Consider the following 16104-nt stretch of genomic DNA (forward strand, 5'->3'; position numbering starts at 1 on the left):
TTTAACTTTATAGTGTATTACTTTGTGTTACTGTAGGCTACATAGTACCCAGTAGTTTCTGGCTGTAATGCAATGACAATGTTGACCATTTAAAGTGCGTTGGCACCTTTACAACCTGAGAGGTAAAAAGCTATTGAATGTCTGTCTCATGGCCCCTATGCTCAGAGCATATTTTTGTAGTGAACCTACTCAGGGTTTGATGTTTGGCAGAAGTACTGTCCATTACACAGATGGAGAATGTTCTCAATATTTAATTTAGATTCAGAAATGTGATTGGTGTTGATTGACAAGTACGAAACCTATGACAGCATGCTGTTATCTAGAGTAGAAACAGTGGGTTGTGCATGTATTGCAAGGTAATACTAATTTAGTGGATTATTAATAGCCTTTTGCCTGTGTCTCCCCAACTGTTGTACTGTAAGGACCAAACATTGTGGTGACCAATAGTGACCATTTCAAAGCAAGTACATTAATATCGGTAGCAATATGTTGATCATGCTAGTGTCTATATGTACTCTAAATGGTTGCAGTAATATCTTTAAAAAAAAGGTTGTCAATCAAATCAGTTTCTAGCACCTATGAAAGTGAACACTTTTTATCAATACGCTTCAGGACTAGGACCTCAATATGAATAGCTGTATTGTTGAGCTGGGCCTAAATGCTGAATTTACACTGATATCCACAAATTATGATTACTTTCAGATAAAAACATTTAATAACATCTCTTCTTCCAAGACCATTTTTTTATTTAAAAAAGGTGTTTAAGATTAATAGCAATAAAAACATTTACGTGTTCACTTAGTGACATTTATCGTCTTACACAACAGAAAAGTCTGCTTCATTTGAGAAAAAATCCCTAAAAACATGATTCTGTTGCATATTAGAGGTAAACATAACCATGAAGATACGTTGTTGAATAAAAGTTGTTTTCCAGCATGTTGTATTTTTACTAAGATACCGGTAATTTGAGTCCATCAGCATGTGTCCTAGATGAACAATGTCAGGGAGCTGTGGTGCGCACCGCGCTAGTTTCCAGCATAGACAGTCTGTTCTGTGCGTCAAGGCCTTGTGTTATGCCTCCATTAAAAAGGATGGTTCTCTTTAGGAAGCAAAAGCCTGACAGAGCTTTTGCTTTAGCCCCTTTGATGTATTCATTTGCACTGTAAGTTCAGGTTCTCAGTGGGTCTCTCTTTTTGACTGCAACTACTGTATGTCCTTGAGTAGGCAGTGGTCAAACAGCTTTCGTCTGTTCTTTTCCTCTGTTCAGAGGTTGGCTTTGAATGCCCGTGGTCATATGGCAAAAAGGTACAGGCAGTTCAGAAGGCTGAAATATTGACAAAAGAATGAGGAAAACACTTGACGTTGAAAAGAAAAAAGCCATTGTAAAAGGCCAATAAAAAGTTATGTTGAGATTGCTGGGTCTGGAGTGGTATTTGAAAGTCATTTGGACACAGCCTGGGGATTGTGGGTAGAGTGGTGGGCTGCGTCTCTCTCTGCAGGCCCTCTGCGTGTGCTCAGCTGAGGAATGAGGAGGGTGGAGAGTGTTATGAGGGTGGACAGAGGTACTCTTGTGGTGGGACAGACGGCACGCCACCCTCCACTCCCTCAGTGCCGTGCAGGCCCTGTCAGATCCCAGTGTGCTGGGCTGGGGCCCTTAGCTGCACTTGCAGGACTTGACGATCATGTTGGAGAGCTGCTCCACCTTGGGGGTGCGGCCCACGTAGTAGAGGATGGTGAGGGGCTCCAGGTCCTGAGGCACACAGCAGGGAGAGGCAGACGCCTCAGGGTTCAGGGTGTTGTACAGACTCAGCATCTACGGAGGAATAGAGGGGATGTCAGACCAGGGACCATCACTACAAAAATCTATGTTTTTCATTTCATTTGGATAAAACATGTGTTAGACTCCTAAGTTAGACATGTAAGTTGCACTAAGACTAGGAAATGTGATGATGAACTATGGGTAGGTATTTGGTCATATTGACATGGGAAAGCGCAGGGTATCAAATTGTGAGAGTATCTAGGTGAGTGTTGTCTGTTTAGGTGTGCCAACATGCATGCTTGTAAGTGCCTGCATTCCATTGTGTCAATTAGTGTTTGTGTGGTAATAATATTTGTAACACAGGGTAATGAGTCATTAGTGGTGTACAAGTCGTGTCTCACCGAGCTGTGTGTGGTGTCTGCACTCCGTAGGTAAGGGCAGGGCCCGGAGCAGAAGTTGGCATAGTATCCCTTCGGCTCGTGGATCCACCTCCAGCCCAGATGCTGGCGGAAGTCAATGTAGAGGGGTCGCACACAGCAGTTCTCCTCATAGTTACTACAGCAGGCAGGGGAGAGAGAGTGATAATTATGAAGAAATTACATACATTACCTGAAGGAGAAACACTCTATTCCAAGTTGGGTATATTTCACTACATGCATGCAGTCTGAGAAGCCCAGAAATACCACTGGAAGGTGTGTCCTTATTTCACTGTCATACACTTTAACACAAGGACAGATCTCGACTTGTAATGCCTCTGCCTTTCCAGAGACTATCTGACAGCAAATTAACCAGCTTATTCGTATGCGTAATGGTCCTCTGCCAAGTAAATTAGAAATGAGAGAACACACATTGCCATTTGAAATCCACCTTGACCTACTATATTGCTTACAGGAGTAATTAGGGGCTATTCATCTATTGGACACATGTCTACTCATCCTGCAGCAAGTTTTCATCTAAATATATGACATGCACTCTAAAATCGTGATTGAATTACTAGAGTGAGGTGGTTACTTACGAGAAGCAGTAGTTGGTGTCTAGGGCTCTCTTGCGTCTGCGGGATGAGGACTGGGTGTCTAGCCTGTGAGGGGGCAGCATCATGAGGATGAGGTGAGGGAAGAGCTGCTCCTTCTGCTTCTTCAGTCTGCTGCCCAGGTCCCAGCGACTCTCATCGTAGTCACTCTCCACACCTACAGGAAGATGATCCAGGGATGTCAGACGTTTCAGAGGGAAGTGTCATCAGTGGATGAAATGGTACATAGACCAAGACCATTCCATTGCAATATTCCATATTCAAATTGGACAAAATTGGATAATTTGTTTAATTCAAGTTGAAGTGCAGTCCTAGTCCATTAGAAAATTATGCATAAGTGTGTCTGAGTCAGTTATACCAAATTTCAATTCATCACTGCTGTTTTAGTCATAGTACTTTCTGTAAAGTTTTAAAAGCATTGTCTTCACTGGTGAGAGGCTGGACTTGAGACATCACCCACTCAGCCCCACTCCTCCTCCTCCACCAGTCAGAGCTGGTCCCTCTGTCCTCCCCCTGGGTTAGTGTCTGCTCATCTAATCTTCCCCTGATAGCAAAAGCAGTAGAGAACTCAGGAGAGACGCTGCCGGTGGATACAGACGCCCTTCTTAATTCGGGGCCAAGCATCTGAGCGCCGTGGAAGCACATTCCTTGTGGCCAAGCCAGTCAAGGCAGCGTTCCCAGGACCAGGGGCCCCCAATCCTAAGTGAGATACCAGACCAATTGTATTCCCATGATATTTTCTCTCTCTCTCTTTCTCTCATAAAAAAGTGCCAAATAACTATCAACCATTGAGGCCCATGTTCACTGGATAAGACTTCAGAGGGTCTTTTTCTAAATCAGAGCTCGTACGGAAAGAAAGAGGGGCTGTGAAGAGCAGTGGAAAAGCCAAAAAGGATTGTCATACAAAATGAGGCACCTCGTGTCATCTGACCTCTGAACTTGACATCTAGCACCTCGTTGACGTTTTCGATGATGTCACCATTGGGGTTGAAGGTGTGGCAGGGGCAGTGCACACTGATCTCCAGGCCCAGGTTGGTCTCTGAGGGGAAGAAGAGGAAGTGGTATTTAACTTTGAGGCCATTTTTCTTTGTCCAAATGAACTTGAGTTTCCAAATACCCTTTGCTCATGCTTTGATATGCAACATATGGTATGAGACAGGGAACATTGGGGCTTTAGTCCACTCACCTCGGTACATAAGCCATTCCCTGACTGTGTCTGTGACATCGAAGGAGACCCACTCTGGCATTCCTTTGGTCAGGGCGTTCTTGCCCCCGATGTAGCGCTGCTTGGCTATGTGGTCGTCTGGCCGCAGGATCTGCCAGCCAGAGGTAAGAGAGTGACCCAGCTGCATATGCTCACTCTCTCTCCCACACACACACACCAGACGGCAACCCAGCCAGCTCTGCCTGAGCCAGACGCTCCAGGATGCCCTGGGCCAAACGTCTTCTCCTCATGGAAAAAGTGACTCCCTGTGTTGATATCCCCATTTTGCAAGTTAATGCCTGTGTGTAGCCCTACTGCCAATGAGAACCTGGCTGTCCCTCCCATCTGCACTTCAAACAATTGGGCTCTCAACATTTTGGGTTTCCTTACACTGGTCTAGTCAGGATGAGGCACTGCATATGGTGCTAGAGACGCCATTGATTCAGATCTCTGAGCCTCTCTGAGTATGTGCTGTATACCAGCATGAAAGTGTACTTTACTCTACGTCTCAAATTGCGGGACTGAGGCATAGGATGTAGAGATCCACACTTTAAACAACACCTAAGGTTTCTGTGAACAGGGAGAGGCCAGTGAAGTTGGGGGCTCAGCGCCTAGTCCCGCAGCAGGCTGGATAACCAGGTTCCTGAACATTGTCAGCATCTAATCTGGCTTCCTGTGGGAACAGGAGACCCAGCGAGAGAGTGCCAGTGCCAGCCCCTGCCAATCAGCTCCCAGCTATGTGTGGGGGCGCCGCTCCGTTTACTCCCCCAGTCAATCTAAGCTGAGCTCGGCCCTGGCCAGAGCAGAGCTCGCCTCAGGCAGTATGTGGGCCGGAGACGCTTGTCTCCCTGGCAGGAAATGTTGGCACCTGATCATGGCTCCAAGTCTCTCACTGGAGATGAATGAGAAAACTGAGCAAAGACCCATCCCTGCCACCCCACAATCCCAGGACAAACACACATAATTTAAACACACAAATCCAGGTGCAGATGTCTGAATCCCCTGTTGAAAACATCTAACGGAACTTGAAGAAAGGTTGGTTGGACAAAAGCTTGGAGATTGACAGCTGTGAAAGGAGAGATAGCAAAACGGTAATCTTGAGTTTCTCAGAGTCTGCTGTAGCACACTCAAAGTTTTACAAATGGACTTATGTAGAATCCATTTGACTTGAGGCATATGGAATAATGATCATCACTTAAAGAGGAGAGGGGAATTAGGGGAACTGTATAAATAGGTGTAGACCAACACTACATGTAGACCAACACTGTCCCATGTGCATTGAGCCATATGGGATAATTGGATCACGACCCCCCTGTATGCTTGAGTACAGTGGGAATGAAATAGTACATTCACACACCTGGTAGAGCTCAATCCTCTGCTCGTTCCTCTTGGCGCTAGAGTTGGGGACACGAAGGGCTCGGAACTCGGCTCTGAAGAGGTTGGTGGAGTTCTTCTCCATGGCCGAGACATTGAAGCGGAACACCTTGGAGGTGATGCCCTTGGGGCAGTAGGGAAGGTCATCTGCAGAGCAGAACTCACTTTAGTCACAGACAAGGTGAGCCACCTTAAAACACTCTAATTATGCAATCCTCCCTGCTTACACACAGCAGGACTGTGACTAAAGTCGTCACTCTGTACACAGCCTAAAATCTGTTTTGAAATATTATGATTTGTCAATCTTTTATCTATCTTCTGCATTTCGTAGTGTTTGACACTATAAACAAATGTTGTTCACAACAGAAAAAATACAGTTAACCATTCTTCAACTATTGCCAGTGAATAAAACTAAGCCTTGGGCCATCTGCTTGTACTTCGTGCAGTGCGAGTTAGCAACAAATTGAAGTCATGAAATGAAAACCAAATGTCAAATGTGTTGGTGGAACTGAATAGGCTGGTCTAAGATGGCAGGGTGCTCCTCCTCCCTCCCGATCCAGAGCTCAACAGGTGCTCAGAAAGCTAGGACAGAAGCCAAGCATTCCCTGGAACCAACCAACCAGCTCAGCGCACATGTGCAATCACATGCATGTAGATACAGAATACGAGTTCAATCAATGTGTTGTTTGTAAGGGAGATAGATAGTCCTTCGGTGACTGTTTGTCAGGGGGGCTGAGTGTATAACAGAGTAGCGCCTTAAGGTTTTCTTAGCCATCAATTCAGTAATGAATTGGAAGGGGAACAAGTCCTGTCAACCTGTGTGGTGTGGTTGTGTAAGGCAGACAGTGAACTCCGCTTCAGTAGTACAGTAACAGCCACAGAACACTTCTCGATGGCCCTCTTCTGAAATACTTCCTGTTGCACTGCCAGTCAAGGAAGCGTTTATTTTTTTCCAATCCTAATACCATTGAATTGTTTATTTGAACAGGCCGAGCGCATGCAGTGTTGAGCAAAACAAGAACACGGCAAGCGTTTTACGAGCTAAGTGGAAACACTAATTTACAGCCAAGCCATCGCTAATTTATTACCCCAAGCCTGAGCTTTAATAGAGACCCTGTGATTCGCTGTGGTGGTTAACAAGGACATTGCACCTTTGGTTGACATCTAGATCTGTTTATAACAATGGAGAAGGATGTTTGTGTATAATGGATTGTGAGCTTACACGTCTACCTAAACTTCCTATGACCCGTAATCCTATTTCACTGCGGCTTTGCCATTATCCGATATTTCCATTGACTGTTTCCCCCCCCCCCACTTTTTTCAAGTGACCTTTTCAGTTTTGACTCTTCACCCCTAGCCAAATATCTGTCCTGTGCTTCCTCACAATCTATAAGGGCTCAGTACTCCCTTGGCCTGTCCCACACACCCTTTCTCTCTCGTCTCCTGTGTCCCTCTGCCTCCCCCACAGAAGGTGGAAAGCCCCACTTTTGAGAGGAGATTTGAATTTCTAATCAAGTCTTTAGTTTCCTTTTGGATGACCTCATTTTTCCCATTGCAATGGTTTTAGGTGGATTTCGCATTAAGGCTTATTTTTGCCAAGGGTCTGAAGGTAATTTGTTCCATGGCTGTGAGTGCAGGGGATAGCTAGTATAATTAGAGTGAAATACACAGCAGGATAATTGACAGTCTCGCTCCTCTCCATTATCAGATATGGTTCTAAGGCCAGCAGCGTGAGGATGCTGATATCAGCGGAATCTGGACCTGAAATTTATCTGGAACAACCAAAACATTTCCCAAAGAGCTTCTCTAGGCCCTCAAAATAGAGTATTTGTCAATGCGACAAACTTTTATTACATTGTAGCCCTCCCCATTTCTCAAGGTTGTTCACTGTTCTTTCGAGATTCATTGTGAAAATAGTAACTTTTTTTGGTGGAATGACATAAACCACAAACAGGTATCACAGTTAAATACTACAAACAAAGTACTATTTAGAATTGTATATCTACACTGTAATTACACTAATCACCTGCCTATGTAACTACTATGTAAATACATGGTTTTCATGACACTTAACATGAAGTGGTACAATCACCTCTCCCACTTTTCCCAAGGGACTGAAACTGAGGTCCTGCTTTTTGTAACCTCTTTTCTTTGGCAGTATGTCATCAATAACTTCCATGGAGTCTGGACTGTGGAGCTGAGAAAGCTGACTTCTGAGGACCAGTTGGAAACCATCCACTAACACTTTGACAGAAGTGTGATGTAGTCAAAATGTTGAGCAGTTTACCAGATATATTTATGTTCTAGGTCAGGGGTACTCAACTCTTACCCTACGAAGTCCGGAGCCTGCTGGTTTTCTGTTCTACCTGATAATGAATTGCACACACCTGGTGTCATAGGTTTAAATCAGTCCCTGATTGGGGGGAACAATGAAGAAATGCAGTGGAACTGGCTTAGAGGTCCAGAGTTGAGTTTGAGGGATCTAGGTCAATAGAAGAGTATTAGGTAAGGGTTGCAACAGTAGTGAAACCCTCCACATAGGAAGGCCTAGGGACAGACTTCAAATATCTCTGCTCTAAAACTTCTCATAAATCTTCCACCCCAGACAGACACTGCTCCCCCTGCGCCCCCCTCCATCCTCCACCCTCAAACCCTCTGCTTCCTGTGTCTGGGATGCCCCACCACACTAGCTCCTCCCTACCCTGGCAGGTGACATCACATAGAAGCTCCCAGCAATCAGCCTATTCCCAGTGCCATGATGTCAGTCTCTCCAAAGCTATGTGAAGGTAAACAAAGGAAATGGGAAGCATAGAAAGCAGGTGCTGGTCAGCTGCTGAGGAGTCTGGACCTTGTTTACCAGTGAAAAACGGCAACGGCGCTGCAAAAACTGGTATTATAATGTATTTAAATGACCTATCAAATTAATCTCATAAGACTTATCTGGCTTATCCAGAAGGCCATAAATATTACAATGTTTTTCAACTAACGTTTCCATTTTAAAATAATAAGTAACCAATCATGCTTTCTAATCTGTCAATAAAAGAATATAGCTAACTCCAGATGACTAAATGGAATAACTTGAGCAGTAAATTCCAAATTCTTGCAACTGAAGTACTGATCATGCTCATAGAAACAAACTGTTATGTCAAAGATTTGATCACCTGTGTGTGGTACTATCATTTAACCCTTGTGTTGTCTTAAGGGTCAAAAATGACCCGCCACTATGTTTAACAGCAGAGAAAACCACCTAAATTCTATTTTTTCAACTTGAAATTTGTTGACTTTTCCAAGAGTGACCCCAACATTTGAAAAAGTGAAACATCGCCTTTGTTCATATTTCCATGAAAGCTGTACACCACCAGGGTACAAAGATTGTCTTAGGGTCATTTGTGACCCGGCAGTTAAAATCATTTACACAACACACACACAAAATGAGAAATTGAGATTGTGTGCTACTGATTGAACTCAGCCAGCAGCCCCTGAAGAGGAAGATCACCATGGTTGGCATAGTTAGAAAGAACAAGCATGAGCTCTCCCCTGCACTCCTCACAACAAGGGGGATAGGCCTTCTCATCAAAGTTTGCCTTCACCCCACTACCACTCTAGTTTCTTACCTCCCAAAGAGGAACAAGAATGTGGTCCTCCTGAGCACACTGCACAAAACGGCTGAGATCAGTGATCGTGAGGACAAGAAGCCAGCCATCATCCTGGACTACAACCACAACAAAGGAGGCGTGGACAACCTGGACAAGGTGATTGAAACTTAAAGCTGCAGGAGGATGACTGCCCGCTGGCCCCTGGTCATCTTCCATAACATCATTGATGTGTCCTCATACAATGCCTTCGTGATATGGAACAAGATCAACCCTACCTGGATGCCTGATAAGCGGAACAAGAGGGGTTTGTTCCTGGAGCAGCTGGGAAAGACACTTGTAACCCCACACATTCAAAGGGAGCACCTCCCCAGCACAGCAGCCTCTGCAGCGCTTGTGAAAACTGTTTAGGGGGCTGAATCTTGTCCTGATCCACCTGAGGCTGCAGCTAGGGCAGGCAAGAGGAGGAGATGCCAATTCTTCCCCCCAAAGAAGGACTGTAAAACAAATACTTTGTGCTGCACATGTGAGAAATACATCTGCAAAATCCATGCACACACACTTGCATACTGTCCTTACATGTGCTAATTAGAGTTGACTGATTTATGTTCTTCACGTTTTTGTATCTATTATTTTATTCTTATTGTTGTTGCTTACACACCTTGTGGGTGGGGCAATGGTTTAAAAAATGGGAGAAGACTAGTATGTTGTAGTTGAATTCCTCATTGTACAGTATATAATAATATATCACTGTTGACAAAAAAGTTCAAGATTGTTATTGTTTCCCTTCAATGCATTCAAAACTACTTTATGCACATTTCTGCTACTTTCTTAGGGTATACAAGTGCTATCTCTTGTTAAAAAATGCAGTACCTTTAGCAATAATAATAATAATAAACCTCTACTTTAGTAAAGAAAACAATTATGACAGGTGTGTTGTAATAAAAACGAGTGTTGTCCACTGATTAAATGCATTTTTTTTTATACCTTTAGTTAACTAGGCAAGTCAGTTAAGAACAAATTCTTATTTTCAATGCCGGGTTAACTGCCTTGTTCAGGGGCAGAACGACAGATTTTTACATTGTCACCTCGGGGATTCGATCTTGCAACCTTTCGGTTACTAATCCAATGCTCTAACCACTAGGCTACCTGCCGCCCCGTCTTTCTGTGTTGTGAAGAGGGAAAACCCAGATATTCACAAAGTTTGATTAATGACAGGTTGTTTCTTCATGAAAAATTGATTTGGGGTTTAAAATTCAATTAAGCTGCTTTATTTTAGGGGTTTAGTGAAGAGTCATTTTTTACCCTTAGGACAAGGGAAGTATACAGAATGTTAAGACTACACAAGGGTTAAACACAATGCTTTAGTGTGAACCAGGCCCTCCTGTCCTGGGTAAGTCTCTACACATGGAGCCTGTGGCTGACTGCGTTAGATGAGATAATGTGATGGAGTTCTCTGCTGAAGTAAGACAGCTTTTTTCCACTTGATCAAGGATGAAGAGGGAAAAATGGCTGGGGAGGCGGCGTCTTTCGGAATGGACCAGAGAACTCTGTGTCTGTTTGCCTGGGATGACATCACTTTTCTACTATTCCATATATCAGAAACACTGCTGTCCTCAGCTCCGGTCCACATCCTTCTATCCCCCCGACGATGAATCAATGATTGCCATATGCCAGACTGACCACTCACTACAAGCTTTTCTTCTAAAGAAACCTGTCTCTGCCTAATTTTCAGCTATGAGAGCCAACAGGTGGTTTTCTTAGATGGTTCAATGGTTGCCTTTGGACAGTCTTACTATGTTACGGCAAACTAAGACAGTGAATGAGTACTAATATATGTGGAGGAGTGAGTACAACTGGAGTTCTTTCCCCAAACCAAACCTAAGACTGAGTGTTGTGGGTTATGGAGATGTTTGGCTCCTCTACCAGTGTTTGGCAAATGGCTCCCATCTGCACTTGTCATATCCACAGCTTTACTGTTTATAAACACTGTTTATATTCAGAGATACCTAACTAGTGGTACAATGAGTATTTTGGCAAATTATTCTAGCTATTAAAGCATATGAGTCTGGGAGGAAAAGTCTCTGCTTCATCTTACACAGCCCTGTAACTGAATAATAAAAAGAGTGAAAAAGCACCACTGACAATAATCCAAGACATTCCCACTTTCCAAAGAGAGTATGTATAACCCATTAGATTATGGAAATGGATTTAAAATATGCCTTACTGTATTACCGTGGTTGCTCGTTCTAATATTTCTATATTTCTTAATTCCTTTCTTTATATTTTGTTGATTTCAAATCAAACTTTTTGTCACATGCGCCAAATACAACAAGTGTAGACTTTACCATGAAATGCTTACTTACAAGCCCTTAACCAACAGTGCAGTTCAAGAAGAGTTAAGAAAATATTTACCAAGACCAAAATATAAAGTAATAATAAAAAGTAACACAATAACGAGGCTATATACAGGGGGTACCGGTACCGAGTCAGTGTGCGGGGGTACAGGTTAGTTGAGGTAATTTGTACATGTAGGTGGGGGTGAAGTGACTTTGCATACATTTGTGTGTATCTTTTTGTATTGTTAGGTATTACTGCACTGCTGGAGCTAGGAACATAAGCATTTCGCTACACCCACGATAACGTCTGCAAAATATGTGTACGAGACCAATAACATTAGATTTTGGTGACAGACATTACACTCACTGATACTTCTTATGAAGATTACATAATGGAAAGTGAAGGGAAGAGAAAAGTGGTTATTCGTCCAAACTGCAGGCCTTGTTAATGAGAGGATAAACACTCTCCCTCCCTTACAGTCTACTCTGGAGGGTGTATCTGGACATTAACAAATAAAATGATTAAACAAACAAAAAACAGGGACAAAAAAGTGCATTGTACGCTACATTTACGTAAGTGTATGAAAAATAATTTGTCTAGTTCCATAGCCAATGAGTGACAACTGTAGCCTATAGGCCTTGTTTATTTACTTTGATCATGACTGACAGGGTGATGTGACTAGGGCTCCTGACCATGACTGGTGCAGCCTATAGCTCACACATCAGACCTCTGTTTGTTTTGCGGACTCTGACTAAGGCAGTGGCCTAGCCATAAATTAGTTGGTGGGTGGGACTGCAGAAATTTGGGTGGGCACCAAAAACCTGCCAACTTTGTACACATTTTGCCATGGGGCACATAAAAAAATGTGCAGCTTTATAGCTAATCTCATGCTATTCTCTACACATTTTGCAATGAGGCTGAGAGAAAATGTTGCTTTTTAAAATCAAATTTCCTACAATTATACACATTTTGCTATGGGGCAGAGAGGACAATGTGCCGTTGTATAGCTCAGCTCATGCTATTCTACACATTTTGCCCTGAGGCTAAGAGAAAATGTTGCGTTTTTAAAGCTGATTAAAGACAAAATAAAGGTGTGTTGACTGTGATAAAGTCACAGGATTATGAGCTGTCTTGTTTGCTAAATGAACAAATGAAATAGGCAGTGGTATGGTGTATATAGACATAGAAGCACTGTGACATACGCCTCTAGGTCATATTCGTGGCTTATTGGGGGTGTGGCTTTCAGTTAGTTTTTTTGGGCAACCCATCCCATGAGAGTGAATGCCATTCCAGGTCATCTGTTCTGTTATATTTCATCAAATCTGACTAACACAGTGAATTGCTTGCTATGAATTTGATCTGATGGTGTTTGCTTGTTTAGATAAAAAGACAAATAATGTCTTGTTTGGAACACTGACAAGTAAAGAGCACCTGTCCCTACACCCCTAGACCAAGGTGGTTGTAGTAGTTATTATTTTCAGAGTCAGATGCACTAATGGGACCCAGGAAACAGATTTGACACAGGGGCCTGAGCTGTTGCCAGAGGAAGCACAGCTCTGTCTTTGAATAGCATGAAACACCTGCCATGTTGATCTTAAAGTAGTAACATGCAATGATCCAGCCCCTGAACAGCGAATAGGCCTGCTTCCAAGTCTTCCACTTAGTAAACAATTCCCTTCCTGAGAAAACTCACTGCAATAGAGAGGCAAGCTTCCAATAAACGTCTCACTCTGATTAGACTGGAAAAATCAGTTGTGAGTGGTTTATACAGGTAATGCCAACTAGGATGAGCCTTTTTGCTCTAGTGCACAAGCCAATTTGCAGCTGAATTAGCTGTGTTTTAACTTTTCAATAGAGACAATATCTATATATTTTTGCTGTATTGTACACAATACATAATCAAACAATTAATAAAAAAGGTTTTGGATAAATGCATATTTGGACTTGGGAAAGAAAGGGTAATTGGTACAGTAGTTGGAGGAATGCTCAAATCGATGGAGTCCTAGAAAAAAATGGTTCCAATGGCATCTCAGACGGTCGTGTGCGCTATTGGGATTTCCCATGGCTTTTGAGTGAGGTATGAGGGAGGAATGGCGCTTACGCCAATTAGACTGTTTGCTTTGCCCTCTCCAATGCGCGCGGTCTTTCCACTGCTCAGAGACGCGAGTGTGCGTTTAAGTTGTGTTGGCCAATTCATTTCAGACGGATGGAACGCTCCCCAAGCGAAGGTGTTCTTGCGTTCTTTAGTATAATTTGTTAACATTTCCTCTACGTGTTTGCAGTATTTCGCCTATGCTGCAGATCTACGGATGCTTTTATAATTTAATTCCGCTGAAATTAACATATGGCCAGTTGAAGAGAGACAATGACAAATTCTATAAATAAAACACAGACAAATTGCATTGCACACAGACACATCTCTGTACTCTGGAGGGGAGTCAGAATAATTATATTTTAAAGCGGAGTAAAAAAATTGGCTAAATTGGCTTCTTCGGGAAATCATAAAGTTACTGTCTTGTTTCTTTATTGGAGAGGTATGCTCCTCGATTATTTTAACAAATTTTCATGGCAAACCACTATAAATTGATATTACATGCATGCGCTGCTCACCAGCTGTGGCATCCAGGTTAAGAAATGACGCATCATCAGACCTGGACTGCTTAGACTTTCACCATGGAGCAATGGGCTATTTACGTTTAATAATCAGGCTTTTGATCAGTAGGATACCTAACATAATAGAAGCCACGGTGGCAACACGATCAGCTGTTTGGTAGGATTATGATAGAAAAATGGCCTTCATGAGTAAAACGCGTAAATAGATATATGAACATTACTTACTGTTTTCTGGTGGTCCATTAATCATATTGAACTTGTAAATCTCTTTGGCGTAATATTCAGTCTCCGTGTTATCCTGTCCACAACTTTGATGTCTGTCTCTCCCCAACTCCTCGATCAGCTCCTTCGTACTGTTATAGAGCGCCAGCACCTGAAACGGTACCTGATTCGGGCCCAGTGTTTGCGGCGGGCTGGTCATTCGAAGTTTACTAAGAATCTGTCCTCGGATTGCCTCTACTCTCTTTTTCTTTATGTGGTCTATGTCCACAGTGGTGCATGTGGATAGTGACAAAGTCATCGTCACACAGTTCAAAAGGAGGAAAAACAGAAGTGCTTTGCCCAAATGCATATTTCTATCTGCCCTTGCTTAGCTAATAATATGATGAAATCTGTTTTTAAAAGTATGGTAAAGTGGAAACAGAAAAATACACCAAATAATTTGGACTAAATTCCAGGAGAAATGTTACCCTCTATCTCTTTGCATTCAAGTGGTCAACGAGTTTTTTCCCCCGAGGAATCCCATCTTGTCAAGATAGGGCTAGTGTCATCTGGGTGCTAACCGGCTGTGCATTCCAAGAATAGTCCAGATCATTCTTGAAATTGTATCTTATATGAGACCCCTTTTCATTCAACCTGTTGTCTTTCTGTTCTTCATATGTTCTGTCACAACCTTGACGTCTTCCGTTTTCTCTCTTCATTAGTTCATCATGACAAAATTCACTTTCTCCATTGCTTTTTATTTTTCATCAACTGTTGCTGGTGTTAAGTCAGTGCCGGTCTCCCTCGCGCTCCTGCCCGTTTTGCACAACCAGAGTCTCGTACACAATGGGTGCGCAGACCTTTCACTGATACTTTATAGTAAATGGTAGTTGTGACGTTTGGGAAGGAGGGACTGCTGATCATCATTGCAGAAGTACATTTCGGGGAGAAGCATTTCACACTATGTTTATGTCTGTCTATCTGGAGGCCATGTGCCAAGTTTTACAGATAAATAAACAACTTGTTTTGTTTGCGATTGAACTTTGTAGTATTTATCCAATTTATACAAATAATAGCCTACGCTGGCACGTCAGTTCACAAAATAGTTTGGGTTCACACAAGAGCAGTGTACATTTTCAAGAAGTGAGAGTATGCCACCTAGTGGATATGTGAAGCTAATGTGGAAAACATGAGGGGAAAACCAAACCAGTGCATATTACTTGATTTTCAGATAATTTAGTGATAGAACGGGCGTACTTCTGTCATACCTTTATAATAAACCTGTATTAGCCTGTATGCTGACAGTATTTGTTTGAGATTGAAAACCTAATCATGTTTCTCTGTAGGCCTATATAATTTAAACGTTTTATGTAATTTTATCTCGGTTTGGATTGTTGTTTGTTATAACACAGGGCACAATTGAAAAAGAGACCCTGGTCTCAAATGGGATTCTCTGTATAAATAAAGGGTAAATAAAATAAAAGTTTGAGTTATTGGTTCTGAGACATAATGTCCAACAAGTGCTTATGTCCTTCAACTTTGCTAAAGTTGTTTGTCGAATTATTAATACAATCAAATGTCAGCAATGTCGCTTTTGGTGTAAAACTATTCTCAGCATTCTTCCCTTGGGACTGCATGATAGGATATTTTACATTGCAGAAATCTCTACCACTAAAATGTATTGAGACGTAGCATGATTTTTTTTAGGTCATGAATGACATGAACATATATAGTGGTATGAAGTCACTGGTGTAGTTGCAGGGAGAGATTCCATATCAGTATCTCTATATATGGAACTCCAAGAGCCTTAAATCAACATTCACTGGAAATAATCTAGTAAACAATACTGAACCTCCAGTTGCTGGCATGCACCCAACTATCCATTGACTAACAAAAGTATACTGCGGTTCAGATGCCATAAACTCATATGAGCTATACCAAAACTTTTACAGCGATGCCAGACTACAGGGCATATAAAGCTAACATGCTG

At 42.5% G+C, this 16104-nt stretch overlaps 1 protein-coding gene across 2 annotated transcripts; it reads right to left on the bottom strand.

Moving 5' to 3' along the window:
- Positions 1-236: 236 nt before the first annotated feature.
- Positions 237-14948, bottom strand: LOC120023224 (transforming growth factor beta-3 proprotein-like). 2 transcript variants are annotated; one of them, XM_038967266.1, is made up of 7 exons: positions 14139-14948; positions 5351-5514; positions 3976-4105; positions 3706-3828; positions 2775-2946; positions 2161-2314; positions 237-1813 (listed from the first exon to the last, which is right to left on the bottom strand). In XM_038967266.1, exons 1-7 carry the CDS (start codon positions 14482-14484, stop codon positions 1655-1657), a joined length of 1248 nt encoding a protein of 415 aa, XP_038823194.1. In that variant the 5' UTR covers positions 14485-14948; the 3' UTR covers positions 237-1654. The 2 variants fall into 2 exon arrangements, with proteins under 2 accessions (XP_038823194.1, XP_038823195.1); XM_038967267.1 differs by having other exon boundaries at positions 1655-1813; positions 3721-3828; positions 14139-14484.
- Between the last annotated feature and the right edge of the window lie 1156 nt (positions 14949-16104).

This window comes from Salvelinus namaycush, chromosome 28 (assembly GCF_016432855.1).
Source record: "Salvelinus namaycush isolate Seneca chromosome 28, SaNama_1.0, whole genome shotgun sequence".
Taxonomy (NCBI): domain Eukaryota; kingdom Metazoa; phylum Chordata; class Actinopteri; order Salmoniformes; family Salmonidae; genus Salvelinus; species Salvelinus namaycush.

Coding starts and splice junctions, on each gene's coding strand:
- LOC120023224 (XM_038967266.1), bottom strand. CDS start 14,484: ATGCATTTGGGCAAAGCACTTCTGTTTTTCCTCCTTTTGAACTGTGTG. Junction 4,106..5,350: donor AGAGGATTGAGCTCTACCAG/GTGTGTGAATGT, acceptor TCTGGCTGGCAG/ATCCTGCGGCCAGACGACCA. Junction 2,947..3,705: donor CAGAGGTCAGATGACACGAG/GTGCCTCATTTT, acceptor ATCTTCCTGTAG/GTGTGGAGAGTGACTACGAT.